Raw genomic sequence first — 23,692 nt, 5'->3', positions numbered from 1 at the left:
GAGCCACTGACCCCACAGGGGTACCCTGGTCCAGGTATACCGAAACTCGGCTGGCTGCGCTGCTGACCAACGATGGAAGGCAGGCAGCTTCGGGCAGGTGGTGAAGGAGGCCTAGTCTCCTTCACTGTCTCTCCCTCCAGCCCTGCTCCAGGCCTGGGGAAGCGCCAGACTCCAGGTCTAAAAATGGCAGGGGCTTTGGGACCTCAGGAGGAGAGAGGTTTAATACCCCAAACCATCTTCATCTCATCTGCAGTTAATCTCTGCTACAGACTTTACCAAGAAAAGCAATGCAACCTGTTCCCATCATTTATCTGCCAACGTATAATATATCCACGTTCAGATGAAGTTGCTGCTCCCGGACAAGCCCCAACTGCAGCCCAAACCATCACCATTCGGCGTCTCCATCATCCAGCAACCTCCACTGCCTCACATCCTCATGACCTGCAGAGCCGTCTGAACCTTCTCTTTCGCTTTATTGGGTACACCAGGTGTGGGAGTTACAAGTGAACTCTATCCCGCGTGTCAGATGCAGTGTACTTGTGGGCCTTCTGTCACAGGAGCTCTGAAATGAACGGACCTCGCTTACATATGGTACAAACACAAGCAAACCAGAATACAATCTGGTGGTATCCCAACGTGGGTAATGTAAACAGTTAAATTACGAAGTCATCATTTTAAGCTCAAAATACTTCAATGAAAACGGCATACAAAAACCATATAAATTACATTTAAGGTCTGTACAGGATTCTAAAAAAAAATAACAATGTGCTCTGTACAATGTTGCCTCCTCTGTAACATTCCAAGGCCCCAAAACACTTTCCCTTGAATTCCAGAAAACTGGGCAAAATACACATGCAGGATAATTAAAAAATTATTTCACAAGAATACAAAATCATGTGGGTTTCTTTTAAGGCACATAACGTTTTAATACAGAACTCCCATTGCAGGAGCCCCTTCCTCATCAGACCCTGACAGGTGGCCACTTCTTGTTCCCATTCATCTTTGGTGGGTGAGGGGAGACTGTTACTGGCAGGTGAGGGCAGCAGAGAGCAAAGCAGCCTCCTCCACCCTCAGCCTGCAGCCCAGCCGCTGGGCATCACAAATCCCAAGGTCCCAACTTGTCGCAGGCCGCTTTTTCCCAATGTTTGGACATAATCCATAGGCAGTATGGAGAGAAGATGTCACCTAATTTCCTTCAAAGCACAAGCGCTGCTCACTGATGTCAACCTCCGGGGAAATGTAGGTGGCACTGGGAGTCACCACGTGTCCTGCGGGGTTACTACCCTCGCCTGGTCAGGAGCCATTGGCCAAAAGGCCCTCCAACCAAACAGGTGGGCACAGCGCAGCTCTGTGCACAAGAGGACTGCAGAGGAGGACCTGGCACAGGGAGGCTGCCCTCCAGCTCAGCGGTTCCTGGGCTGCCCTCCACCTGAGGCCCGTGTCTGTCCGCTCAGTGCCCAACGGCCCCATGGCCCTCAGGCTTCCAGCTGGACCTCGGCCTCGCTCATCTGCAGAGTGTCGTTGTCTCCCAGCAGCTCGGTCTCAGGGACTGAGCCGTCCTCCTCCTCCTCAGCTTCCTGCACGGGGCTCTGGGCCATGTCTTCCGGGACATTCTGCGCATCCTCAGTGCCCTCCGAGAGCAGGGCTGCCCTGTCCGCCACCGATGTATTGGAAGGCGCTGTGGTGACGTACCCCGTGCTGGTGGAGCCGCTGCCGCTGTGATGGGAGCCGGGCTTGGGGACCATCTGGGCAGGCACCTGCTGCGGGGCCATCTGCATTGGGATCTGGACCGGGTAAAAGTTGGGCAGGTAGGCCCCATAGGCCGGCACCGGCTGGTACCCGTTGACTGGGATGTAGAGCTGGGGAGGGGGCACCATGGGTCTGATCTGGCCCTTCATGGGGATGAACTGGGGCTGCGGGAAGGGCTGGGCCTTCTGCTTGGGTCCCCCGTAGCGGGCGTTGCTGACGTTGCTGACTGGGCTGGTGCTCAGTGAGCTGGTCTGCGTGGCGTTGCTGGCGCCCGAGGTCTGGGCCGAACTGTTGTAGGTGGACAGGTTGCCCCAGGCGCGCAGCCGGCTGTGGATGTCCTTGAAGCGAGGCCGGCGGCTGGGGAACTCGTGCCAGCACTCGATCATCAGCGCATACACCCAGGCGGGGCAGTCGTCCGGGCAGGGCAGCACCTGCCGGCTCCGGACCATCTCCACCACGTCCTGGTTGGAGTGGCCGCAGTAGGGCTGCAGGCCATAGCTGAACACCTCCCACAGGACCACACCGTAGGACCAGATGTCCGAATCCACTGAAAACTTGCCGTACATGATGGCCTCGGGGGACATCCAGCGGATGGGGAGCAGCGCGTTGCCCGTCAGCTTGTAGTAGTCTGCCGAGTACACTTCGCGGAAGAGCCCCAAGTCCGAGATCTTCACCGTCAGCTTGTCATACACCAGGACGTTGCGGGTGGCCAGGTCTTTGTGGACCACGTGGTGGCTGGACAGGTACTCCATGCCCGCGGCGATCTGCGCCACTACATGCACGAAGTCTGGGGGCTCCAGGGCGGACTTCACTGTGCGGTCGTCGTCTGTGCTGCCCACGTCCGAATGCGGTGAGCGCATGACCAGGAACTCGTGCAGGTCACCGTGTGGGCAATAGCTGAAGATCATGCTCAGGGGTTGGTCCTTGGTCACCACCCCCAGCAGGCAGACGATGTTGGGGTGCTGCAGCCGCGCCCGCAGCAGGGCCTCGTGCCGGAACTCCTCCCGGAGCGGACCCTCCGCTTTGTCCTTCAGTGTCTTGATGGCCACGGCCTGGGTCTGCTCACCCGGCGCCGGGCCAAACAGATGGCCTTTGTAGACCTTCCCGAACCGGCCCTCCCCAAGCTCCTCCATGAACCTCACGGTGGACAAGCTGATCTCCTTGAGTTTGGCCTGCCAAGAAGAAAAGCCCCAGTGAAACATTTCTGCCACCAAGACACCAGAAGGCAGAGCCAGACAGCTGGAGAAGGGGTTGGGCGGGGGCTCCTAGAGCCACGCCCTGGCCCACCAGGCTCAGTTTCAGCCTGCATCACACACTGCTCTCTGCTCTTAAATGTGCAGGGACTGCCTGAAACCTTCAAATGGTCCCAACCAGGCTGCAAACAATGCCGCCACCTCAAGAAAGCATCATAAAGTGTGTGGGTGAGGGTGGGTGTGTGCACGCTGAGCTCCAGCTGTCCCAGGATACCCTCTCAGCTGTGTCCCCCACTGAGGGCCTTGGCTGCTGCTCCCTGCTATGTGCCCACCAACAGGCCCAGCCGCTTCTACTCATCAGCAAGGCCCTGATGTCTATTTCTCTTGAACCCTGAGGTGTGCTTCCCACGATCTGAGTCATTTTTAGAGTTCAGGCCAGCTGCTCTCCAGATGCACCTCAAAGGGCCTGTCTTGCTGCTTCCTCTTGACTAGACTCTTCATTAGATGCCACGTGACAGAGGCACCACACTGGTGAAATTGATTCAAGTCTTGCATCTCTCAGCCTCTACAACTTCCTGCCCCTTCTGTGTGCCCAGCCCTGTCCTCAGAGGCTGTCTGAACCCAGGGGAATCTGTGTCCTCACCTGCTAAACCCCCTTCCACCCTGCCACCCCCTGCAAAAATTCAGTGATGCCTGGCTACAGAACTGAATAAGTCCAGCCTCCTCCACTTCAAAGCCCAGATTGAAATGATTTTTCCCCAAAACTTGCAAGTAATGTAAACGCCCCTTCACTGAGGCTGGGTGAGCTTGGGGAAACCTTCTCCTGTGCTACACATTTCAGTTCGTTCTCACCATCCTAGGAGCCAGGTTAGGGGTGACCTGTCCCTACTACCACCTCTATAGGACTGTTGCTCTGTTCTTCCCTGAAAAACAAAACAAAGTCAGCCCAACCCCAAACTGACCAGAAAACAGGCCCTCATTCCTTAAAAGCGCCATATTCGACCCTCTAGTTGTGGGGGCAATCTGAGCCCCTCTTTTGTGTGTCCTCCTGAGGGGGCAGCTGAAGCACTGCAGAATGAGGAAAGCCCATTCCCAGCCTGTGATAATAGCGCAGGTCTCTGTCGAGGCAAAACAGTGAATTCCAAACTCACCTGCCATATATTTCCTAAGGAAGCAAATGTCCCAGGATATTTTAGAGAAGAAAGGACAAAAAGAAGGCCAGTTTAAAAGAATCATGTGTTGTGAATCAAGCAAATTAAGAAAGTGAGTACTGGGGGTAACCAATCTCCAGGTAGAGGTTAAGCCTGGGGGAGCAGCCTCTTTAAACAAATACTGGCACAGAGACCTGCTTGTGCTGGTTGATAAGAGGCATTTCCACATCCTGGCTGGGCGAGGCCATCAGCTGCCGCCGCTGTGGTGTAGAGGCAGAAGCCTTCTGTTTATTTCGGCACATGCAGACCAAGAAGAAAAGGCACGCGATGACAAGGGGAATGGCGATGCTTGGAACCAAGATGTACAGAATTCCCATCCTGCTGCTGTCCTGGGGACCTGTGAACAGCAAGGCATCCATGGTTTTTCTGAAAATACCCGCCCTTTTCAACTCAGAGTTCTCCACCAGCCCACTCCCACCTCCAACTAAAATATTTAAGCACTAGCAGATAGTTATGTAAGCTGCATGAAGGAACAAAATTACAAACCAAACCTCAAAAAACATTGTGTACCCCAAAATGCACACCATGTGAGGCATGACCTAGAACTCCCTGCCAGGGGAGCAATTCAGAACACAGAGCACAAACAACGGACTCTAAAGGTCTTACAGTAGCAGTCACCACCAACACGGTGCTTCCTAACTTGAATCCTGTTGGACATGGATGCTCTGACCTTTTCAAGTTGACTGAACTTGATGAGTTGACTAAACTTGATGAAACACAAGTGTCATGCTGATCCTCAGTGAAAGGAACTGGATATTGGGATTAGACATGATCCTTGACTTCATTCAACATTTTAGGGTTTTCCTCATGTTTGTACAATGAACATATATTCTTAAAAGGCAATCATTAAAAATGCACATGATTTAAAAGAGCACTGGCAGCCAACGGGTTTAACCCAACAATATGCAGCAGGGGTACACAAACTCTTGAAAAACAACAGGTAAGATGTACAAACACTGAGGCTTCAGGACGTTTTTCTTTCTTTTCTTTACTCTCTCTCTTTTTTTCCCCTCTCTCTCTCTTTTTTCCCCTCTATGGTGAAGAGCAACGCACAGTCTACCCCTACAGGACTCACAGAAAGCACAGAGGGCATTGGGCCGCAAGGCTGAAGCACCTCGGTGCTGCCCTCTGAGGGAGAGTTAAGGCTTCTTCTCTGTGATGCGGAAGCATGTTTTCCAAAGCCCCGCCCCGAATGCCCCCAGCAGTTTTCATCTTAACCTTGTGAATAATTACCCAGGAACTTGGGCTTCCCTATAACCAGTGGTAATGAGCTTTCCATCAGAAAGCAAACAAGTGGTTTCTGGTCCACATGGTCCCTTAAAGAGCTAATTCAGTTCTAAAAATCACCACTATCACCAGCACTGTCCCAAACCCAGTCTTGTTCCCTTGTCTCCAAAAGAAGATAAAAATCAAATACAACCACCCACAAAACCCTCCTGGTCCCACTCTGGAGGCAGATGTTCTCAAAGCCTCAGGAGCAGTGGAGATTCTGGGTCATTTTTCCTAATTAAGGTCTAGGAGGGAAATTTCATGATCCTCAAGCCAAGATGAGATGTGAGCACTATCCATAGTTTTGTATATCCATTTATTTTATCATTATCTTTAAAAAATCACTAACAGAATACACGCTTATTAATAATTATAGTATTAGAGAAAATTGAATATTCTTAATAGGTAATTTGGAAATGGCAATCCACTCTAATATTCTTGACTGGAAAATTCCATGGGCAGAGGAGCCTGGTACTACAGTCCACTGGGTCACGTCAGACACAACTGAGCATGCACACTTTTCACTTCATACCATCGCTAACAGGTTGGTATTCACTTATTTTTTGATGTATATATTTAAGTTGAACATGAAATAATATTCATGAATAAACCAATATTCAACTAATTTGAAATAGAAGAAGCAGCTCATACAGTTTTTAAGAATAGAATTTAAATAGAGCTCATTTAAAATAGAATCATATCATCCATATTTTCCTGCTCCTGGTTTTGTGGTTAGAATAATAAACTAGACCAGAAGGGCTTCCCTGGTGGCTCAGTGGTAAAGAATCTGCCTGCCAATGCAGGAGATGCAAGTTCGTTCCCTGGGTTGGGAAGATTGCCTGGAGGAGGAAATGGCAGCCCATTCCAGTATTTTTGCCTGGGAAATATCATGGACAGAGGAACCTGGCGGGCTACAGTCCTGGGGTCACAAAAGAGTTGAACGCAAATTAGCAACTAAGCAACAACAACACAATATACCAGACTATGTTTCTTGAAGAACACACAGTGCCAGCCATTCATCAAGAACTGCACACTGTCCCTCGGCACAGATGAACTGCTGCCTCATCCCCTGTTGGTGAACAACTGCCTGTTTATTTAGCTCTCAGAAGTGATTCTGCAACAAATACCCTTGCATTTCTGCCTGTTTCAGTGCAAATATTTCTGCAAAGTAAAATTCCTGTGGCATTGCCAGAGGAAAGAACATACATATTTCTTTATCTCTTGATTAAATTTTAATTACAAAAATAATAACTGCTCACTGTAAAAACATCTTGCAAGTATGCTAAGTCACTTCAGTCATGTCCAATTCTTTGAGACTGTGGCCCGCCAGGCTCCTCTGTCCATGGGATTCTCCAGGCAAGAATGCTGGAGTGGGTTGCCATTTCCTTCTCCAGGGGGTCTTCCCAACCCAGAAACTGAACCCACATCCCCTGTGGCTCCTGAGTTGGCAGGCGGATTCTTTACCACTGAACCACCTGGCAAGCCCAGAGATAACGACGTCTGTAAAATTTGCTACCATGAACTACACACTTTTCTTCTAGTCATACTTTAAGAGAGAAACTTCGGGGAAAACAAGAGATTTAAGTTCTATTTTCTCCTCACTCTGCTAAGTCTACGTGAAACAGTTGAGCAGAGTGGGAGGTGAGGGAGGAGGAACAGGAGGGCTGCGCCCCAAGCACGGATGCTGGTCTCAGAAGCTGGTTGTAATTGTAATGGGAAGCATTTTCACTAATAGTGGGAAATGCTTGACAGTGTTCATTGAGAAACAAGATGCCAAACTGAATATCCCAGGACCACACATGGAATGACAGAAGGGCCCCCAAATGTAAACAGCAGTCTCTGCTGAGTGGTGAAACTAGAGGTGATTTGCACATTCTTCTTTAGTTTTTTTTTTTTTCTTCTATAATTTAAAAAGGCCTGTAATGACCAGGTATTACTTTTATAACCAGCCACAACTTTACATAAAACAAATAATCATGGTGGTGAAACACGGTGGGTGGGGGAATCCCAGAGCTACCAGCCTCCTGGTACAATGTCATCACAAAGTACACCCCCCAGTCAACATTTTAAAAAAAAAGAGAGAATACATACTACAAGAGGGTACGTCACACAGTTCCATGCGTACGTTTTTATTCTGCGTGAAGCACCAGGGGCCTTCCATCTGCCCTCCAGGGTTCCGGCAGTAGGCATGCCCCCCTCCGAGCTCCGGGAAGTCGGTGCTTGTCAGGTGGTGGCTGTGGGGGTGCTGCAGGGCCCACGGCTGGCACTGGTGCCCCGACTTGGTGGTGCTCGCCGTCCCTCTGTAATCCGTGCCTGAGCCATTGTAGCACTGATGGTCTGAGAGAGAAGGTTTGTCAGGAGGCCCGAAAGTTAAGAGGAAGCAGCCCTCTTCTGTGGGTCCAGGGAGCACCTGTCTTCAACTATTCCAAAAAGTAATAACCAAACCACCTCGCCAAATCGGAATTTCCAAAAGACCAAGGGATTGGAGGTAACTTCCAAGAAAAGAAGTCCTCAAGCCCACAAATTAAATGGATGGATGCACCAGGGACATATGTGGGGAAGAACCTGGTCAGAAGTTTATGACCCTGAAATAGCAGGCACCCCCCCCTCTACAATGACGATGTCAACCCTAACCTCACGTTCACTTGCATTAGAAACAAAACCAAACTATACAGGAGGGATGAGAAACTTCCAGACCTGGCCCCCAAACTCAGTGAGGACGGGGCTCAGCCTGCTGTGAGCAGAGCCCCAGCCCCCCTGGGAGCCCACTCCACTCCCAGAGGAGACCCAGGGTCACTTTGAGTCACACCTGGCATGTGTGTTTGTTGAATACCAGTTACACTGTGCTTGTTGTGTGCAGGCACTGTGTTAAGAACTCTCTAAATATTAACTCATTTAATCTTCATTCCAGCTCCTGAGGTCAGTAGTTATTATCATGGTGTAATATGAGGAAACTGATATTTAAGCAACTTGCCAGGAGGTTCATGATGTCAGCTGAGGTGCCAGGCTTTGGATGGTGCAGTGGGTCTGGAGACCAGGCTCTGGCCACCTGGTGAGGAGCCCTGCTGCTCTAGGGAACTCCAGCCTCACCAAGGAAGTGAATATTTCCCAAGTCTGGGAGGAAGTCGACCTCTTTTCTGGGTCGGCTCCTCTCAAGGAGCACCATCATCCTCAGTCAGGGGCTGAGAGATGCTTGTGCACCACAGGGAAGGCTTGGAAGGGGGCTGTTTTCCCCTAAGCTCCTTTCTTGGCGGTAGGCCCAGAGTCCTCCTGTCGGAGAAGCTAAGTGTGCGGCTCACTGGGGTAGAGTGACTTATTGGGGATCCACAGACAGGCAGCGTCAGGAGGGCTGTGCGCCGGCAACTAGATGACAGGGAGTCTGCACCCCGGGGCTGCCCTACCGGAATGGAGCGGGTCTGTGGGACTTTCCTGGACGGCTGGAATGGGGTCCCCAGGTTCTAAGAGGCAGGACCCAGGTCCTGGAGGAGGACGCGTGGGGACTCACAGCGGCCCAGCCTCTCGGCTGGGATGCCAATGCGCATGCAGTTGGCGGCGTCGGGGCTCTCAGGCATGGGCAGCGCCTCGCACTTGGGCAGCTGCAGCCGCATGAGGATGAGCGGGTTGGAGCGCGCGATCGTGTACTCCTGGCGGCACAGGTCGCTCTCCAGCACCTCGCACTCGTCCCGGCACAGTTCGCGCGGCTTGGGCGCCCGGGAGCGCGCATCGCACAGCGGGAACACGAAGTGGCAGAAGGACGGGATGGCGAACTGCGAGCACTGGTCTGACAGGTGCGTGGAGGTGCCGATCATGGTGAAGGCGGCTGCGGAGGAGGCGAGGTCGGAGTTAGGGTGGGGTGGGTCCTGCTTCGGGGCAAACACCCTGCACGGCCACCCCTGCCCAGCGCCCCTGGTCCCATCTTCGGTCCAGGCCCTCGACCCTGCCCGGCACCCTGGCCCCCATCTCTCATCTGTGCCCCACCCCCAGCCCTCCGGCTTGCCTTCTGCTGGCCCAGAGTGGCTCTCAGGAGAGCAGCACCCCAGGGAGCACATGGGCCGCCCAGATTTGCAACTGACACAGAAAGGCCCTGGTCCTAGGGCTTCCCTTTCGAACATCAAAAATGAAACAAGAAAGGAGGAAAACCGGGCCACAGATCTCATCCACCTAGATACTACTTCCAAGGCAGAAAGATTCTGGTACCAGACCCAAAACCACTTCCTAAGGTCCTGTTATGAACCGGCTCTGCCAGTTGGTGGTAGGCGAAGCCACGGGCTGAGTGGCTTCTAGAAGGAGAGGTTGGAGAAGAGGCATAAGGTCGGAGCTTTGGTCTTCCTGACATCTTGGAGCCTGCGTGCAGAACGGAGGCCTGGCCAAGGAGTGGACGACCCAGGGTATGAACACAGAGAGCCAGAAAGATGAACAACCAGCCCTGTGACCTGTGGCCCAAGAAGGAGTCCATGACAATGGGAGTGGATAGTGGGGATTCCTTCCGGTGGAGTCTGGGGAGAGCCCAGAAACAACCAGAGGAGGTTCAAAGCGGGGAGAGTGGCAGGGCTTTGTGAAGGAGAGCAGAGAAGCAAGCCATCACAGGAGTGTCTGGAGCCCAGGTCGGCTGGCTTGCTTTTAGGGGCGAGACATCACAGGGTGGGGCTTGATGGGAAGAACTGACACCTGCATGGACAAAGGAAAGGGGTGGGGGCTGCAGAGACCAAGTCTGGGCAGGTGGATGGGAGCAGAGTTGCCAGTGGCAGGAGGGAAGGTGTGCACTCCAGGGCCCTCTCCTCCGGGTTGTGGCAGTCAGCACTCAAAGGAAAGCATCAGCTGCCCCATCTGTGCCCACCCCACTTTGACCTGTGTAGGACCTGATTATAAGGATCTGACCCTGGCCAGCTAGAGAAAGAGAGGTTCCTGTGCCTATACTCCCTGCTGAGAGAAGGCGAGAGAACCTAGAGAGGTTGGAATTTGGTCCTTGGGACACTTCAGCTCCACCCATCACCTGTAGTGCCGTGCCTAGTGCGGCCAGCAGGTGGCACTGCTGGCACCCATTTCCCTCCAAAGACCCAGCAAGGTACCCATGGCTGGCACTGGGTTAGGTGAGCTGGCACGGGAGCCCTGTTCTGGCCCAGCCTTTTCATTTACCACAGGACTGGCAGTCACTCAGTCCTTTCTGTACCTGGGTCTCTATCTGTCAAGTGATTTGTTGAGGCCACACTTTGGGAAATGGAAACCCATGCGGAGCCTATAAAATAGCGCAGAAGGTAAACAGCCCCTTTGGTCCAGGGGGCTCTGGTAATAGGCTGTCTCCATGCACCGCATGCAGCACTGGCTGCTGGGAACTCTGTAGCGTGTTCGTCATGTCATCCTTAGCCTTCCGTCCCTTCTGGCCAATATTAAAATTGCGGAACAGACAGGTAAGAGGTTGAGGTGCAGGGTCTCTTAGGGTTGGCTGGCGAACTGGGTTTGAACCCAGTTCAGTCTCCTCATGTGAGCTGACAACTGACTCCCAGAAGATCTGTCACCAGTTTTGACCTCTACCCCCAGGCAGCGAAAGGCCTAAGAAAGCCAGAGGTGGCATTGCTTCAGGGCTATCAACTAAGAGGATGTGAAGGCCGCCCCTTAGAGGACTGCTCCTCTCCCCGTCCCAGAGCCCATCACGTGAGGACTTATTTCTGAAAGATGGTTCTAGGCATCACAGAGAGCCAACAACCCATGTGCTTGTTTTTGTTTACATCCAGCACATCACTTTGATGGTTCTGGGGCTCATTTCTGGGAAGCTTCCAGTGTCCCTGGAACTCGTTCTGACAAGCATTCTCTTCAAACAGACTGTCTCCACAACCAACATAGTTTCTAAACCATCAGTCAGTCTAGAGCAACTTCACATTTACATTTTCAAAAATACACAAATCTAGAGAACCCTCCTTCTAAACTTTTATCTTTAAAAAAAATGCTATAGCATGAGTCTGCTTAGATATCTGAGTTGTTATCCTTTAAACTTCCTGAAGAGACAACGGAGAGACAGCCCTGTGACTTGAATCAGTGTTTGCTAATTAGTGGGATACACAATTAATTCTGGAGTCTGTGGCTGGTATTTTAAACGATGATGAGAATGGAACAGAGGATGTCAGAGTACATGGTTTATATTAAGGCTGGAACCAAGTTTTTTCATTAATGAAATAAAACTGAAGGGAAAAATTAGCTTGCACTGCCTTTGTTAAAGCAAATGTTGTTTCCTGTAACCCATTTCAGTTCTATGAAGCAGATATATATGGATACTAAGTCACGATGTAAAATATACTTTATACTATGGGTTGTGATCATAAAGTTCAAGAAGTTCTGCTTTAAATGGCATAGGGAGCTTTTCCAATGAGAGATACAAACAAGTTCAAAACATGTGCCCACTGGACCATTACAGCACCTTCCAGGATCTCGGAGTCCCATTACTGCCCTTCCATTTCTCACTGGACACCTGACCGTGTCCTCAGGGGTCTCTGTAGCCATGGGCCAGGCAGGCCCTCCAGACTGAGGGCGAAAGACAAAGCCAGGGTCAAATTGGACTTAGAAGAACATTCAGTGGCACCTGCATGAGTTTCTACCTGGGGTCCTCCTTTGTACCCTTACAGGGCAGTGCCTTGCCAGCCCCTCTGCAAATCCCTCCAGAATCTCCAGGGAGCCCACATCAGGGATCAGCCTGGGTCAAGAATCACTGTGCAGAGAACCTAGTTCAACTGGGACACCTGCCATCTTCACCAGATTCTCCTTAGAGTCTAAGGAGAAAATGTGGGGGTTTCTGAGGAGAGCAGAGCCGTTGGGGGGAGGGCTTTTCAGGGCCTTGGTGTAATTCATTTTCTCACTTCTTAAGGAGTTTCCCCCAGGAAGTTCTTAACATCAACTTCTTATATGACGGAAAACGAGCATGTTCACTCCTAAAGGATCTGAACCACTTTTCATACGGGGCGGGGGGGGAGCAGGTAACCAAAGACCTGACTGTGCCCAGAAACCAAGGGCCAATGGGGGTCTGAGTTCACTGCAATGTCCCTAGGGTACAGCTGATGGCCTGGAACCTCTGTCCCCAGTACCTAAAATCTGGCCCAGGTACTTTGTACCCAAGCCAGGATCCTTGTAACTCTGAGAAGGCACAAGAGCTAGGAAAGGCAGAACCGAGACTGAACATCACAAGTGCTGGCTTGGCCATGTGGCTAGTGGAGGGAAACAAGATGGCGCAGGGCTTGGGAACCGCTCGCCTGACTGCAGTCAGCGCGTTGGTCCACTCCAAGCAGACTGCGCTTGCTAATTTGCATATACAAAGAGGAATATTTTAGGATAAACTGCAACCACTTCTGATAAAGGCCTCTGATTTTCTCTTGCAGGAGACATGGCACAAGGATTCACTGGCCATGGTTGTAAGGGACAAAATACACAAATGAGACTGAAAACACACCATCGGGGCGACAGGCAGCTGCATGCATGCTCAGTGTCTCAGAACAAAGGACTGCACTCCTACCTGTGATTCGGTTTTCAATCTCCCCCTGCATCTGAAGAGAGTCCACGTAAATGGTCCGGTTCCCAATGAAACGCGCACAGGCAATTCCCCGGTAAGGCTGGCAGAATCCATCCTCATGGTAGTCGTCTCTGGGAAAAACACACGATCCGTGAGCACACTGAAATTATCCCCAAGGATTTTTTTTTTCTTGTTAAATCCAGCATCTGGTGAGCTAGCCATCTTGTCCCTTGGCATCTACCTGAATGCACTGAAAACTTCTGTCCAAACAAAAACCTATGTGTGTGTGTTCAGTCATGTCTGACTCTTTTCAACTCCATGGACTGTAGCCTGCCAGGCTCCTCTGTCCATGGGATTTCCAAGGCAAGACTATTGGAGTGGGTTGCCATTTTCTATTCCAGGGGATCTTCCCAACTCAAGGATTGAACCCATATCTCTGTGTCTCTTGCATTGGCAGGTAGATTCTTTACTACTGCACCATCTGGGAAGCCCACAAAAACACACACACGGACATTTATAGCAGCTTAATCCATAACTGCCAAAACTTGGAAGCAACCAAAATGTCCATAGTGAACGAATAAACTATGGCACATCCAGGCAATAGAATATTACTCAGCCCTGAAGAGAAAAGAGCGATCAAGAAAAGATATGAAAAAAAAAAAACATGGAGGCAACTTAAATGCATGTTACTAAGTGAATGAAGTCAGTCTGAATTGGCTGCATGCATACTGTATGATCCCAATTCTATGACATTCTAGAAGAAGCAAAATTATGGAGCAGTAAGAACATAGATGAATGCCAAAGGGTTGGTGGTGGGGGTTGGTGAATAGGAAAACAGGAGATTTTTAGGGCAGTGGATCTACTCTGAATGATACTTTAATGGTGGATACATGTTATTATACATTCGTGCAAACCAGAGAACATGCAACACCAAGAGTGAATGAAGCTTATCGTAAATCATGCTGCTACTGCTCAGCCACTTCAGTCATGTCTGACTCTTTGTAACCCCATGGACTATAGCCTGGCCAGGCTCCTCTGTCCATGGGATTCTCCAGGCAAGAATACTGGAGTGGGTTGCCATGCCCACCTCCAGGGGATCCTCCTGACTTCAGTTAATAATAATGTATCAATACTGACTGGTTTACAGCTGTGGTGTTGGAGAAGACTCTTGAGAGTCCCTTGGACTGCAAGGAGATTCAACCAGTCCATCCTAAAGGAAATCAGTCCTGAATATTCATTGGAAGGACTGATGTTGAAGCTGAAACTCCAATACTTTGGCCACCTGATGCGAAAAGCTGACTCATTTGAAAAGACCCTGATGCTGGGAAAGATTGAAGGCAGGAGGAGAAGGGGATGACAGAGGATGAGATGGTTGGATGGCATCACTGACTCAATGGACATGAGTTTGAGTAAACTCTGGGAGTTGGTGATGGACAGGGAAGCCTGGCGTGCTGCAGTCCATGGGGTCGCAAAGAGCCGGACATGACTGAGCAACTGAACTGAACTGAACTGGCTTATAAACTGTAACAAATGCACCATACTAACACAAGACGTCACTGATAGCGAAAATTGTATGTGGAGATGGGGGGAACGAGTACCTGAGCTTTCTCTATACTTTCTGTTCAGTTTTTCTGTGAATTTAAAATTGACCTAAACTATAGAGCTTATTCATTAAAAAAAAAAAAAAATCAGCATCTCTAAGGCAGGGTGAGAGGGGGGGGAATGGAACTAGTTGAGTATGAAGGACTAGTTGAGTATGAAAGATGGATTGAAAAACATGAAGCATACACATAGGTGTGTACATGTTCATGCCTATGTTCAAATACACACAGAATATTAACAGTCGATGTGTTCCGTCTTGGTCTTAAACTACATTGGAAACATTACACCTCTGTTAACTTCCATTGTTTGCAAGCAAGGCTTCTATGAAGATGATGACCATTTGGAAACTGTGTTCTACTATTAAGCGATAGGAGAGAATTCTTTCAAATGGAGAAAGGCAATGGAGAGGATGCCAAAGAGGCAGGCAGACCTCAAAGAGTTTGTACAGTCAGAAGTGCTCATTACACGACAGAGGAGTGACCTCATCATTGCTCCACAGCACAGACCATGTGTACAAATATGGGGGACACAGAAGGAAACTCTCACAAGCACAGCCCTCCCTCTTGCCCCACAGTCCAACCTTCCCAGCCTGGAGGGAATAGCCTGTACACACCCCTTTGGAGTCTGTGCTAAATTATTTTCAGTAAAACCTGTTAGTCCTGCCTTTGGCTGATGAGGTCAGTCATTCTAAGCAGATAGATGCTTTTTAAAGTGACCCTGAGGATGCTCCAAGGAGACAGTAAAAGTGGGCTAAAGCACATATATCAGGGCTGCCGTCCACTGTGGAGCACATGGGGTGTTGTGCTCCCACAACAAGCTTCAGCAGGAGCCTCGGGCCTGTGATCTGCTTGCTTTCCAGCAAATCTGCAACCTGCCATCAGCCCCCCACCTGTCATCCACCCTACATTGATTTAAACCATCCCCCAGTGAAATCTGGGTTGTGTCCAAATTCACCAAATGGACTTAAGAATCCCTATCTTAGCTTTCTCACAAATGGAAACTCCGGACGCTTGTGACAGTGGAGACAATGGGTCTGGCAGGACACAGTCTCTTCAGCCGCCTCTGGCTCTCTCCCTCGTTTGCTGTCTTCCTGGCCCCTGAAGAAAATCTCTTTTTCAAAGAAAAGAACTTGGAGCCATAAATAATCTAAAACAGGCGATTCTGGTGTCAGTGAGAGCCGGGTGCCCTTTCTTTCAAGCTCATGGGCCATTATTTCTTTGGGTCAAGAATTCCTTAAACATCGTTTAAATAGGCAAGCACATGTGCTAACAATACACACCCAACCCACCTCTCTCTCTCTCTTTGTGAGCTGGCGTTAACTGCTGATTAAACTAAAACTAATGCCTACACTTGCCAAATAAAGAAACACAAGTACAAGTCAACTTTGCCCTGGTGTTCGAGTTCCATGTCACCGTTTGCAGACTGGGTTTAGGGCGCTTGCCCGCTATGCCAGGAGAAGCATTAAGATGTGCATTTTCTTATTAACGTCAGCTCTACAGAGGATCGGAGAAGGCAATGGCACCCCACTCCAGTACTCTTGCCTGGAAAATCCCATGGATGGAGGAGCCTGGTAGGCTGCAGCCCATGGGGTCGCTAAGAGTCGGACACGACTGAGCGACTTCACTTTCACTTTTCACTTTCTTGCCTTGGAGAAGGAAATGGCGACCCACTCCAGCATTCTTGCCTGGAGAATCCCAGGGACGGGGGAGCCTGGTGGGCTGCCGTCTATGGGGTCGCACAGAGTCGGACACGACTGAAGTGACTTAGCAGCAGCAGCAGCAGCAGCTACAGAGGATACGAGATTTTATTCAGCTGGTCCCTTGGGTGACCCCACAAGAACGAGTCTTTTCCTTTCTCTGCCTCAAGAGTCAGGGACTAGAAAGCCTGATCTATCACTGTGGGCTTCTCTTTGGCCACTGGTCACGTGCCCACAAGATTGGGGAAGCAACAAGGGTACAGGCAAGACACACTGAGACGGGGCTTAAGGGCATCACACTGGGACCACAGCCCCCTTATTTATTTTTATTTTCTAACTTTACAATATTGTATTGGTTTTGCCATATATCAACATGAATCTGCCACAGGTATACACATGTTCCCCATCCTGAACCCTCCTCCCTCCTCCCTCCCCGTACCATCCCTCTGGGTCGTCCCAGTGCACCAGCCCGGAGCATCCAGTATCTTGCATTGAACCTGGACTGGTGACTCGTTTCATATATGATATTATACAAGTTTCAATACCATTCTCTCAAATCATCCCACCCTCTCCCTCTCCCACAGAGTCCAAAAGACTGTTCTATACATCAGTGTCTCTTTTGCTGTCTCGTATACAGGGTTATTGTTACCATCTTTCTAAATTTCATATATATGCATTAGTATACTGGATTGGTGTATTTCTTTCTGGCTTACTTCACTCTGTATAATAGGCTCCAGTTTCATCCACCTCATTAGAACTGATTCAAATGTATTCTTTTTAATGGCTGAGTAATACTCCATTGTGTATATGTACCATAGCTTTCTTATCCATTCATCTGCTGATGGACATCTAGGTTGCTTCCATGTCCTGGCTATTATAAACAGTGCTGCAATGAACAGTGGGGTACACGTGTCTCTTTCAATTCTGGTTTCCTCAGTGTGTATGCCCAGCAGTGGGATTGCTGGGTCATAAGGCAGTTCTATTTCCAGTTTTTTAAGGAATCTCCACACTGTTTTCCATAGTGGCTGTACTAGTTTGCATTCCCACCAACAGTGTAAGAGGGTTCCCTTTTCTCCACACCCTCTCCAGCATTTATTGCTTGTAGACTTTTGGATCGCAGCCATTCTGACTGGTCCCCTTATTTCTGTGGGCTTCTAATCTGAATTTTAGAGAACATCCAGAAACACAAACAGAAACGTTTGGACAGTGACATCCCCCAGGCTTCTGAATTTTGGGAGAACAAGTGAGAATTACTTGTAGGTCTCAAACAGTTCTGTCTTATTTTTACCTGGCATTGTTTGGGTCCTCTGAAGAGTGACAGAGCTGCAGAAAGGCTGTAAAACCGGTCATTCAGAGACCAAAGAAAAGTGCTGACACAGAAACTGTCTTCTGTAAAATCCCTTAAACCACACCAGTGAAACAAGCATGCTCACCAAACCTCAGAACATCAATATGATAGAAACTCAGTTTTGGAAATCTCCTTCTTTCCTGATGCCACCAGGCACTAATAGCACAGATGAAGAGGAAACCTTTATAGCAACAAGTTCATAGTAGAGGAGGAGAGAGACAGAAATAACTACAATCTTAGGCTAAAAAAAAAAGCTACGGGAAGGGAGTTGGAGATTGGGAAGAAAAAGAAAAAGGAATCATTATACTGTGATAGAAAAGGCTTCTTCACAAAGGGATTAGGAGATGGTGGGCCACTTCAGCACCTTCCCTGTAATGGTACCTGCTAGAAACAAAAACTGGTTTGAAGAAAAGCTTACAAAAATTCCTTGTTATAAACAATGAATAATCTTTAAAGGAAAGTATGGCAACCCACTCCAGTACTCTTGCCTGGAAAATCCCATGGACGGAGGAGCCTGGTGGGCTACAGTCCATGGAGTCTCAAAGAGTTGGGCACGACTGAGCGACTTCACTTTCACTTTTCACTTTCATGCATTGGAGAAGGAAATGGCAACCCACTCCAGTATTCTTGCCTGGAGAATCCCAGGGACAGAGGAGCCTGGTGGGCTGCTGTCTATGGGGTCGCACAGGGTCAGACACGACTGAGGCGACTTAGCAGCAGCTGCAGCAGGCTCCTTTGAGGTTGAAAAGTAATCAATACCAAAACTCAAAAGTAGTTACAAATTGTGTAGGAAGGTAACTTTTCCCCCCAATTTTTTTTGTTAAAACTGGTTAAATAATTTCATAATTGTTACTGTTATTATGAGAAGGTCTGTTTGTCTGTGATAAATAGGCTTCCTGCTTGAGGAAAGCAGAGGAAGCAACATCTTTAACAAAGATGGATCCTAAACTCCATAAGCTTCAGATGACCTGCTAGTAACCTAGTAAGTTGATGTAACAAAACACTTTTCAGAAGGAGATGACAAAATCTAGAGTATAAACCACAATGTCTGGTATACAATAAAAAATCACCTGTGAACGCATGTGAGGAGACAAGAAAATATAACCTATGGTCAAGAGAAACAAACCCAGATGTTAGACTTAGAAGACCAGGACTTTAAGGAACCAAAAGTATGGTAAACAGTGTACAAAAGAAAGTATAATGAAGATATTAGTAATCTCAGGAGAGATGGAAACTGTAAAAGAATCAACTAGAAGAACTAAAACATATAATCTCCAATAAAACATTTATGGTATGATACTAACAACAGATTGGATAAAATTAGAAAAAAAATTGGTCAACTTGACAGGTCAATGGAAAATTTCCAAACTGAAACAGAGACATAAAGATCTACAAAAAATTAAATAGAGCTTTAGTAAGTTATAGGAAAGTACAGGAGATCTAACACATACAATCAAATTCCAGGAGGAAAAGGGAGATACACAGAGTTGGGGGGAAAGGTTTGAAGAAATGATAGCCAAAATTTCCCCAAATTTGATTAAAATACAGTAACACCAATTAAAGAATGTACGTGAAAATTGAGCAGAATAAATACAAAGGAAACCATGACTGCTGATATCACAGTCAACTTGCTAAAAATTTAGGATAAACAGAAAAGGGAGGAAATAAAAACTAATGGCTGATTGCTCATCAGAAACAATGCAAAACAGAAGATGGGAGAATGACAGCTTCAGTGTACTAGCAGAGAAAAATGAAATGTGAATCTGGAATTCTATACTCAGCAAAAATATCTTTCAAATAAAAGGGCCTATTAACCAAGAGACATAACATGAATGGAACCTAATTATCAGAGTTTCAGAATTAACAGAACTAGAGGACAAAACAGAAAAATCCATAATTACAGTTGGAAATTTTAATACCTGTCTCTCAGCAATTAACTGAGGCAGGCAAAATTTAGTGAAGAAACAACAGAAACACTAACACCCCCTTGACCCTTGGATATCTGTAGAACAATATACCCAATAAGACAGCATACATGTGTCAGCGTACATGGCAGTTCACCCACACAGGCCATATGCTTTTCATAAAATAACTCACAATAAATTTTAAAAAGTGAAACCATAAATTTCTGATTACACAGAATTAAGTTAGAAACCAATAACAAAAATACATTTATAACTTCTCCAACTGTTTGGAAATTAAGTAGCACACTTCTAAATAACCTTTGTGCTCAAAAAAGAAAATGTAAGAAAAATTAAATAGTATTTTAAATGGAATGAGAAAACATAAAATATGAGAAATGAAAACAGGATACCCCAAATTGTGGAATGTAGCTAAAAGAGTAATTAAGAGAGAACTTCATAGCCTTGAATGCTTAAATTCGGAGAAGGCAATGGCACCCCACTCCAGATAAGATTTTACACCTTAAGAAGTTGGAAAAAGAATGTCAAGTTGAACCTGAAGAAATTAGAAGCAAATACTAATGGTGAGAGAGGAAATCAATAAAATAGAAAACAAACAATAAAAAAATCAATAAAGCCAAAAGTTGATTCTTCAAAAATTAATGAAATCGCTGCTGCTGCTGCTGCTAAGTCACTTCAGTCGTGTCCGACTCTGTGTGACCCCATAGACGGCAGCCCACCAGGCTCCCCCGTCCCTGGGATTCTCCAGGCAAGAACACTGGAGTGGGTTACCATTTCCTTCTCCAATGCAAGAAAGTGAAAAGTGAAAGGGCTAACACTGAGAAAAAACTGATTAAAAGAAAGCATACATTACCAACACCAGGAATGCACAAGGGGACTCACCAAAGACTTTGAATGTTAATGATAATAAGAAATTTATGAACAAATAAATGAACATACCGGACAATTTAGAAAAAGATGATAAATGACAATATACCAAAATAAGTACAAATAGGAATAAAAACTCAGATTAGCCCCAAATCTCTTGGAGAACTTGGAGTTGTAATCAGAAACCTTCCCATGATTAAAACTCCAGTCCAAAATAAAAGAAACTGGTGAATTCTATCTAGTATTTAAAAAAGAAACTTCAGCAATTTTAAATAAACTCTTTCAGAAGATAAAGAGTAAGATGTACTTTCTAGTTCATCTCACAAGGCAAACGTACCTAGATACAAACAGTTGACAAGTATGCTCCAAGGACATTATAGGCCAGTAGACCTCCTGATCAAAAAGGCAACAGGGTCCACTAAACACTAGCTAACTAGACTGAGCAAAATAAAAGACAATATAGAAATGGGAGTGAGCCAAAATGGGTTAACCCAGGAGTACAAAGTTACTTCATTTAAAAAAACAATTACTGGAAACACAGAGTCAAAGAGAGAAACCATGTATTAATTTCAGTTAATATAAAAAAGTCTTAGTTGCTCAGTCCTGTCCGACTCTTGGTGACCCCATGGACTGTAGCCCGCCAGGCTCCTCCATCCATGGGATTTTCCAAGCAAGAATACTGGAGTGGGTTGCCATTTCCTTCTCCAAGGGATCTTCCCAACACAGGGATCGAACTCAGGGATCAAACCCCAGTCTCCCGCATTGCAGGCAGACTCTTTACCATGTGAGCCACCAGAGAAGCCCTAATATAAAAAAGGCAGTTGACAAAACCAATACTCATTCATTTTCAAAACTTTCAACAAAGAAAATAACTTTGTCATTCTAATAAAAAGGCATCTATGAGAAAGTCACAATGAATTTCTTACTTGTTCGTCTAGTCAAGGCTATGGTTTTTCCTGTGGTCATGCATGGATGTGAGAGTTGGACTGTGAAGAAAGCTGAGTGCTGAAGAATTGATGCTTTTGAACTGTGGTGTTGGAGAAGACTCTTGAGAGTCCCTTGGACTGCAAGGAGAGCCAACCAGTCCATTCTGAAGGAGATCAGCCCTGGGATTTCTTTGGAAGGAATGATGCTAAAGCTGAAACTCCAGTACTTTGGCCACCTCATGCGAAGAGTTGACTCATTGGAAAAGACTCTGATGCTGGGAGGGATTGGGGGCAGGAGGAGAAGGGGACGACAGAAGATGAGATGGCTGGATGGCATTACTGACTCAACGGACGTGAGTCTGAGTGAACTCCGGGAGTTGGTGATGGACAGGGAGGCCTGGCGTGCTGCGATTCATGGGGTCACAAAGAATCGGACACAACTGAGCAACTGATCTGATCTGATCTGAAGGAATATTTTCCCCATAGATATAAGAAAAAGATATCTGCTCTTACATTTTCTACCCAACATCACCATGAAAGTCCTAATCATTACAAAAAGGAGATAGATAGAGGAGAGATGGTAGATAGATAGATAAATAGCTGACAGATTAGAAACGAAGAAATAAAACTGTCTTCAGTCATAGATGACAGAACAACATCATAGAAAATTCTAATGAATATATTTAAAAACTATAAAAATTAATATGGATTTCATAAAGTCACATAAGGTCAATATAATCAATTATATTTTTACATGTGAGCAACAATTAGCAAATGAAATTTTTTTCAAACATCATTTACAATAACATTAAAAATATATGGAGGAGTAGTCAAACTATAGAAAGAAAACAATGGTGATTGTCAAGGGCTGGGGAGGGTGGAAATGAGGGTGGTTATTGTTTAATGGATATAGAGTTTTAATTTGGAAAGATGAAAATGTTCAAGAGAGATGTGGTGATGGTTGCGTAACAATGCATGTGTGCTTAATGCCTCTGAATTATGCACCTAAAATGTTTAAAGTACTTAGAAATAAACCTAACAAAATACGTACAAAACTTCCACACATAAAACGTCAAAATATTGCAGAGAGAAAGGAAAGAAAATCTAAATAAACAGAAATATATACCATGTTCATAGATTGGAACACTAGTAGTTTAAAGAAATCAAGTCTCACAAAGTACAGTATCACCCCATGAAAATGCTAGCAGGCTCCTCACAAACTTCCTTTTATTACAAAATAAAAAATAACTACATAATGAGAAAATGTATTTTAACAAAGTGAGAAAAATTAGTATCACCAATAAGTGGCAAACTGATTAACATCACCAATAAGGGGCAAATTGTGAGAAAAATTAACATCACCAATAAGGGGCAAACCTTTAGATATTGATACCCTGAGAAGGAAACATCACTTATGTTATTTCAGTAAAAAATGTATAAATAGAATGTAATTGTGAGTAAACATCAGTCAAACTGAAATTTAGAGATATTCTACACAATAACAGCTCTTCACTTATCAAAAATCTTAGTGCCATGAAAGGTCTAGGAACTACTGCAGAGTAAAGAGGACTAAGGAAACATGGTGAGGAGCCTGTATCCCGGAGCAGGGGATCTAAAGAGCATTACTGGGACAATGAAAGATATTGGAGTATGACTGGCAATCCAGACACCCCTAAGATGAAGCTGTTGTTCTGTAAGGAAACATTGTTGGTCTTAGGGAATATACACCTAATTGTTAAAGGGCAAAGTGGCATAATGAATGCAACCTACTCTCAGATGTTTCAAAAAACAATACTGGCAAACAGCTACAGAGGGAATGATAAGCCTATGGCCAAATGACAAAAATTGGTCAACCTAGGTAAAGACATATGGGATTAGTTATTACTATTCCTGTAGTGTTTTTATAAATCTGAAGTTATTTCAAAATCAAAAGTTAAAAACACCCTAGTAGGCACTTTGGTAGAAACTGGCAAACTAAATCTAGAATTTACATGGAAATGTGAAGGTACTAGAGCAGCCAGACAATCATGAAAGAGAGTAAGAATGAAGATTTCACACCTTAATTTTAAGACTTATATTTATCAAGACAACATAGTATTGGAATATAAGGATAGATCAATAGAACATAACAGAGAATTCCAAATGTATCTTCATATGTAGTCAAGTGATTTTTAATAAATATACTAAGGTATTCAAAGAAGATAGGATAGTCTTTTCAAAAATGATGTCAGAACAAGTGGATTTTTATACGGAAAAAAACAAACTCATTAACTCACACTATTAACTCACATTAATGGTGTGAGTTAATGGTGTGAGTTAACCCATTAATGGTGTGAGTTAATGGTGTGAGTTAACCCATTAACTCACACCATACACAAAAATTGCTTTGGAGATGGATCACAGACTTAAACATA

The 23,692-nt window shown here is 46.4% G+C and overlaps 1 protein-coding gene across 3 annotated transcripts in view; it reads right to left on the bottom strand.

The window, feature by feature from the left end:
* Positions 1–454: 454 nt before the first annotated feature.
* Positions 455–23,692, bottom strand: part of ROR2 (receptor tyrosine kinase like orphan receptor 2) — a 236,237-nt gene continuing 212,999 nt past the window's right edge. The window contains exons 5-9 of one of the 3 annotated variants that reach the window (XM_024996003.2): positions 12,921–13,048; positions 8,928–9,242; positions 7,514–7,759; positions 4,288–4,490; positions 455–2,921 (exon numbers count right to left, since the gene is read on the bottom strand). In XM_024996003.2, the coding sequence (XP_024851771.1) occupies positions 1,476–2,921; positions 4,288–4,490; positions 7,514–7,759; positions 8,928–9,242; positions 12,921–13,048 (2,338 nt within the window). In that variant the 3' untranslated portion in view covers positions 455–1,475. 3 annotated transcript variants of the gene reach the window in all.

The sequence above is a fragment of the Bos taurus genome, chromosome 8, assembly GCF_002263795.3.
Source record: "Bos taurus isolate L1 Dominette 01449 registration number 42190680 breed Hereford chromosome 8, ARS-UCD2.0, whole genome shotgun sequence".
In the NCBI taxonomy this organism is placed as follows: domain Eukaryota; kingdom Metazoa; phylum Chordata; class Mammalia; order Artiodactyla; family Bovidae; genus Bos; species Bos taurus.
This window is presented reverse-complemented; position numbering and strand designations above follow the sequence as displayed.